This window comes from Triticum aestivum, chromosome 1A, assembly GCF_018294505.1.
Source record: "Triticum aestivum cultivar Chinese Spring chromosome 1A, IWGSC CS RefSeq v2.1, whole genome shotgun sequence".
NCBI classification, from domain to species: Eukaryota; Viridiplantae; Streptophyta; class Magnoliopsida; order Poales; family Poaceae; genus Triticum; species Triticum aestivum.
This window is the reverse complement of record NC_057794.1, coordinates 485200978-485207949: the sequence shown is the minus strand read 5'-3', so window position 1 is coordinate 485207949 and position 6972 is coordinate 485200978. Positions and strand designations below refer to the sequence as shown.

The following is a 6972-nucleotide window of genomic DNA, read 5'->3' as shown; positions in this document are numbered from 1 at the left end:
GAATGGGAAAGCGGTGGCAGCGCAAATCTGTAGCAGAAGCCGGAAAACCTAGCAAAGGGGGGGAGGAACCATGGGGAATCCATAAGTAGCCGGTCGACGCCGTGCCCACCTGGGCCCGACGGGCTGAATGGGCCACCGAAGCGGAAGGAGCAGGCAACACAGCGGGGACCCTAACTGGGCCAGTAGATGCTAGAGGGGGAAAATCGACGACAGACGAAAGCGGGGGAAAAGAGGTCCCACCTGGTGGGGCAGCAGCGAGCGGCCCAACAAGCCCACTAGAGGGCCCAGCTAGCGGCCCATTACCCAACGGAGTGACCACCAGATCTAGGTCAAGCGACACCGGCGGCACCAACCGCCCCGGGAGCACCGCCGGTGGCGGCGCGACAGATGGGGAATCACCACAGGAGGAAGAGGATGATGGGGAGAGCCACCAAGCTCCCCATCAGGGGCGGCTCCCAGAATCCCCAAACCAGGAAGAACAACCGAACTCTTACCAAACTTGCACCGACGGCGCGAAACCCGGATCCAGCCATCATCGGGCACCGCAGCAGCCCAAGGCCGACCCCTCCCACCAGGAGCAAACTTGCGGGGCCGGGGCGCAGGAGGGAGGGCCGCCGACCGCCCCGGACCCGCCGGCGAGCAGCAGGGGGAGGAAGGAGCAGACCACGGCTCGTCCTCATCGGAGGCGAGAGCCCAAAAGCGAGATCCCAACACCGGTAGAGGAGAAGGAGGAGGAGAAGACAACACCGGCACGCATGCAGGGGGGAGGGGGAGGGTCGCATCAGCGAGGGGAGGGGAAGACGCCCGGGCCGCGTCACCGGCGACTGGGAGGGGGATGGAGAGGCGGGGGTGGATGGAGAGCGCCTAGGGAGAGAGGGAGAGGAGGGAGAAGGGAGAGCCATCCTCCGGGGGCATCCAACTGCGAATTAGAATTACCACCAAAAGGAATTACCACCGAAAGGATCAGTGCTCAGCTGACAGAACTCTAGGTGAAGACATCTCCTTTTTTTCACTCCCAATCCCTACATCTATATTGGACAGACAGCAGCTAAAGTCGCAGCTCAACCAAATCAAGATGCAACGCTCCCCATTGGAGAACTTTGATGATGCATTACCCATCCATTTGATGGACACACATAACGAAAAAAGAAAGAAAAAGAAGATGAAGATGGGTGTTCCTGCTCTTACAAAGATCCTCTTGATGTCTTGCAATCTAAACCCAAAGTTGCTTTGAAATTAAACTGAAATTGGAGAGGATAAGTATGTGTTTGAAAATGTGCAGCTTTCAGATGTGGAAGCTGATAGAATAAAACATATGCCGTGCTGCTGTTTCTGTTTATAAATCTCTACAAATACTAAGCTCCCTATAATTCTTGCTTTCTCCTTACTTCACATGTCCACATCAAAATGGACCCCACTTTGATATCATTTAGTTAAATACTAATCTTTATACTACACCATGCTGGATCATGGACCCCATCTATAGTTCACAACTACAAAAAAATAAGTTGAATACATACACATGTATATATATATATATATATGTGTGTGTGTGTGTGTGTGTGTGTGTGTGTGTGTGTGTGTGTGTGTGTGTGTGTGTGTGTGTGTAGTTGTATGCTTTATTGGCCAAATAATGAAACTTAGACATGTTGTTTCATTTTTTCTAGAAAAAAAAAATGTGGTGAGCTCAAAGCTACAGGTAATTTCTGACAACTCTCTCACTTATCCTTTCTCTGCCGCCAGCGCCCACCATAGCATCACGCGGGCTAAACCACACAACATCATTTCTCTCCCTCCGCTTTCCTCGATCTGTATTCTACCAAAAACATTCGTTTCACTGAAATTTTACCCACCTCTTCGCACACTCATATGGCTCCATTAAGCCCCTTGGAATACGGAGCCCCTCCATTTCCAATGTCGCCTCTCAAGTCCATTGTTAACTTGCAAGCCACGTAAGCTCCCCGTCGATGCATATTTTTGTGGCCACCCAATGCTGACCCGTGAGGTTTACTACCTACATCTCACACAGTAATTGCACGTGATACCCATGTCAACTCTCGCATCAGTCGCCGATGCCGCTGTTGCTGTTAGTGTTGCTCGACTCGGTGATGGTGGCAGCTGCGATTGATACCGTGAGGAACAATTCGATGGTGAACGAGGGTGGTATGATGAGTTAGACGCATTTTGTCGGATGCCACCTAATTACTGATAAAAAGATCATGTGAGTATTTATTTGTGAACCTTTTCTCTACACTTTATAAACTGATAAAAGATCATGTGTGTATTTATTTGTGAACCTTTTCTCTACACTTTATTTGCTTACATGTCATTAATACTAAGAGAATGTATTATGTAAGCAAGTGTGTGTGTTTATTTGGTAGATGGTTGGATGCATCAACTGAAAAGGAGCTATGTGTGTCTAGCCTCATCTGAAGTCGTTAGAGTGCAGAAAAGTCATGATTGTACAATGATAAAATAGCATGTGAAGTACAGTGAAGATGAAAAACTATATGTTTAGAGATGGCCATTTCTGCAATTAGATATATACTCAAAATTATTGGTGGTATTCATGCCATTTATTTTTGTTTACATTTTATTTTATGTAATATGGATCTGATTCTCAGATTAAAAATGGCATATAAACCATTTAAGATCTCACCTTGCTCTATTTTGTGTGTGCATTATTTAGTATTTATTGGCAGAATATTCTTACATTTACATAGTATTTGTACTCGATCGAAATGATTGAATTTCTCAGGACATAATTATACCAACTATTACTGACTGTGGAATAACTAATGCAGAAAAGTCTATTTGATTTCATTACAATAAATATGTGACCTTGTCTCGATGGCTAATCAAGTCATGAATAATCATTTCTTGAGTTTGCAATGCTCATCATATATGTCGTACATTGTCTACATATTGTCGGAAATTTGTTCAATTCTTTTGTTGGAATCTTCATAGAACCATGTACACAATTTACCTTTCATGACATTTCATAATTCTGGTCGTATTTTAATTGTCTAAGTATCTAAGAGCTTAAACTTTTTTTACGGGGTCCTGTGTTCTATCACTTGAGTGGTGTAGTCATATTCTTGCTACAACTCACATAATCATGTTTCTTTCTTTACTTCTCTATATTTATGTGAGTATGTCTCAGTGATCGTTTTGCAAGAGAGTGAGCTAGTGGTACTACTGTTTTCATTATTTGTACTATATTTATACATTTTCACTAAAAAACATTATTTATTTATCGTCGATTGTATTAGACCGGACGCGGCAACGCGCGGTCATTTCCTTCTAGTATATACGTTAACAGACGTGCCTGTTGTCCATGTCCAAAGGCAAGTATCCGCCGACACCAGGTCAGTTATCGGGGGACTCCCCAATATGGTTCGACAGGTCCAGGAACGACACCGACGTCGGCGTCGGTGTCATCTGCCCGCGGTAGATGTTGTTGTCGAAGGAGCGGACGAAGCCTGGCTTGGCGGAGACCTCCTTGAGCTCCTCATCCGTCAGCCACGCGGCGAAGCCGGTGAAGACGGTCCGGTAGGAATAGAGCAGCCTCGGCTTGCCTTGTGCCGTCGTCGACGATGGCAGGAAGGAGCGGTGCCACGCTCTGGCAGCATCAACATCAGCATCTTGGCCTCCTTCTAGTGGCTCGAGCATGACGATGTAAGTCCTGTAGCCGTCGCAGTCGGCTGGCTCGACATCATCGAGCTCGGCGGTGGTGGACGTGACCGCCGCATTCAACAGCTCAGCGATGGTGGACGCTGGATCGATGTGCGGCTCCCTCTCGTCCAGCTCGGCGATCGTGGACGCGACCGCCGCCAGGAGGAGCAGCAGCAGCGCGAAGCTGCTCGCCATGGCTGCGGGCAAGCGGGAGCAGTGGAAGATTGGTAACGGCCTGTGCTAAAATGTTAAACAGAGGGCTAAAGTAGTATTATTTGAAATAAACCCAGGGGCTATTCTGCAAAGTTCAGGATTTATATTTATTTTCTAGAATTAGTTTTCTTATTGGAAATACTTTTTTTCGCGAATACGCAAAGAATTGCGTATCATTTCATTGATAGGTGCAGGAGAACAGTTACAGCAGAGCACTAACAAGCTACACATCCAACCGAAACACTAGCCACAGACGGCAAAGAGAAGCACACAGGCACACAAACCGCGTCACGACCAACACATGACACCTCCATCGCGCGGCCACCACCCCAACACAGACCAAATCAACATACTCCCACCTTATGCGCCTAGAGGAGTTGGCAAGTAGGATGCAGGACTCGGCCATGCCGGAGGAGGAAGCGCTCAAGGAAGTGCCAGTGATTTCGTACATTGCGCCATGATAGCCCACACCTTGGCAAGCAGCCAGACCAAGCACGGTGTCCAACATCACAATCCAATGCCGCATGACAACGCCTTCACAAAGGATGCGACATCATGACGCCGTCGCTGTCCGATCCGGTGAACCGGACCAAGGGTTTCCCCTGGCGCTCAAGGGGCACGGTAGAGAGGCCATGGTAGCGCCTTCAAGAAAGGGACGGCACCCTCGGGTGTCGCCACTACCAGCATGGGCAAGCTGAGCAGGGCTTTTCCAAAGAAGTCGTCGGAGTCAGAGACGCGGACATGACAACATGCTGGCTGGAGCAGCCAGCACAGGAAGGCGAGACGCGCCCACAAGACCCACCACCACTCGGCACCCCCCTCGCTGATCTGGGCAGAAGACCCAGACTTGCCGCCACCAGCACAAAATGGCCATCCCGAAGAGGAGGATGGGCCGTGCCGCCGGGAAAGACGCCGGAACCAGGCCAAGGCCCGGCCGCAGCACACACCAGAGGCTGGTGGCTGGCAGGGGAAGCAGGCAGCCGGAGGACGAAGCTGGAACTCCACCGCAGACGCGCGCCAAGCTACAAATCAGCGAGCCACCAGGAAAGGCGACGCTGGTGGCTGGAGAAGGTGCAGCCGGGCGGGATGGGTTTGGACGGGGGGCCGCAGCAGCGCCGAACAGGGCTGAATCCGGCAGCTCCGCAGAGGAGATGGATCTGGCGGGGGAAGATGGACCTGAGGGACGGTGACCCGGAGTTGGAGGGGAACTGGACGACCAGAGGATGGCAGAGGGAAGTGGCTGGAGCAGGGGGCTATGCCAGCGCCGACGAACGACCGGAATAGCGGGACGAGAAGCAGCCGTCGGAGAGGATCATCCCGAGCCGCACCAGAGTGGACCTCGGGGTGGAGGTGGAGGGGCGCAGCGGGAGGAACGGATCTGCCCCGCCGCCACCATCCCGGAGCTCGGCACAGCTTCGCCGGCAATCCCTCCGACGGCGGCAAAGCGAGGAGGGGCGGGGGAGGTTCCCGGCGGCGGCGTGGGTAGGGTTTCCCCCGTGTCGCCTGTGATGGTGACGCGGGGTCGGGCTGTTTTCGAGTGCCAAAGAGATCCTCTTATTGGAAATACTGAGTAGAGGGCGCTAACGCTGCAGTGCTCGGATCCTTGCCGGCGTTGGAACAAATCGAAGAGGAGCTCGAGGAGATCATTACCCTGGGACGTAAACACGTCGGGGAGGTCCGGGAGATGCCGTTCGTCGGAGGAGAGGGATGGAGGTCGTCGGAGTAGAGCGAGGAGTTGGTTCCGGAGCCGGGGACGCGTCGGTTTCGGCCCAAACGGGATGCGGCGGCTCCGGGATTGCTTCTGGGCTGCTTGGCGACGGACAAGGCGGCTCTGGGAGGCGAGGCTTCGAGCTCGACTTGGCGCGTCAATGGAGGGCGGCGGCGGCTAGGGTTTCGGCGCGGGGCGGCGGGATCGGATGCGGCGCGAGGAATCGGTTGCGGCAGATGCGGGAGATACGGGAGCACGGGGCCCAACTTTTATAGGCGTAGAGCCCTAGGGTCTCCGGGGCGCTCACGCCGAGGCGGACTCGTACAGCACGGCCGGGTTCGGTTCGATGGAGGCGAGGGTGCGGTGGGTCGCGCGGGAGAGAAAGGCCAAGTGGGCTGGACGGGGAAAGAAAAAGGAGAGGAAGAAAAAAATGGGCCGCAGGGAAGAGAAATGAGTTTCCGCCCAGTAGAAAGAAATAGAGAAAGGGAAAAAGAGAGAAGAAATGACGTCGTGGTGTACTTCTCCTGGCGAGGGCGGCAAGCAGGACGTGGAACGACAGTGATCTCGGCGCGGCCACGCAGCTGCTTCCATCGACGGGGAAAAATGAATTTTCATAGAACCCCCCTCAAGCTTCCGGAAAATTACAAACAAGCCCTTCTGCCATTAAAACAGAATAGAAAACAGATGTTTTCAGGGCCTATTTGCAATAATAAAAATTATTAAAAATAAGATTTGAATTCCTTATCAAATTTCCAAGCTCGCCATGTTTTGGTTTTTCGATTTTTAGCAAGTTTTGAATTTTGAACTTAGGATGCTCAATTAAGTGATTTTTTTGTTATTTTCTCTATATTTAAATTTCTTCACCATTTAAATTGAATTTTGGCCTATTGGGTTTATTTCACATTTGGAAATGTGAGACTTAACACCTCTATTTTTGTTGCTCAATGATTTTAGAAACATGAAATTACATTGCCCTTTTATTTATTTGTGACAAATTGTTATTTTCTCTAAATTTAGATTTCAAATGAATTGCACAACTCTTTCTTACATGCTATGATACTAGCATAACACAACAAACATGTTATTGCCAAAATTGTATGTTGAACATTTTTAATTGGACATTTTAACTACAATGGATTTTGGAAATAATTTGTAAAACTTCTTAGTAAAGTTTTATGCATTGAAATCATGGTTAACCACTAATGAGTTCTATACTTGGAATCTAAATGACTTTGGGAAATAAATGGATTTGCCACCACTTGTGGACATCAATTTATATAAAGGTTTCAACTAGTGTTATGGATTTGTCTCTCATCTTGAAAGGTGTAACCTTAATCACTTTTTGTTATATATGATTAGCAACATGAAAACATATT

The 6972-nt window shown here is 49.8% G+C and overlaps 1 protein-coding gene across 2 annotated transcripts; it reads right to left on the bottom strand.

Moving 5' to 3' along the window:
• Nucleotides 1-2919: 2919 nt before the first annotated feature.
• Nucleotides 2920-5824, bottom strand: LOC123152992 (subtilisin-like protease 4). Of its 2 annotated transcripts, none has more exons than XM_044572352.1 (2): nucleotides 5539-5824; nucleotides 2920-3910 (listed from the first exon to the last, which is right to left on the bottom strand). In XM_044572352.1, exon 2 carries the CDS (start codon nucleotides 3868-3870, stop codon nucleotides 3370-3372), a length of 501 nt encoding a protein of 166 aa, XP_044428287.1. In that variant the 5' UTR covers nucleotides 3871-3910; nucleotides 5539-5824; the 3' UTR covers nucleotides 2920-3369. The 2 variants fall into 2 exon arrangements, with proteins under 2 accessions (XP_044428287.1, XP_044428323.1); XM_044572388.1 differs by having other exon boundaries at nucleotides 2920-3872.
• Nucleotides 5825-6972: the final 1148 nt, after the last annotated feature.

What these genes read in the sequence shown, in the direction of transcription:
- LOC123152992 (XM_044572352.1), bottom strand. Translation starts at nt 3,870, where the DNA reads ATGGCGAGCAGCTTCGCGCTGCTGCTGCTCCTCCTGGCGGCGGTCGCG.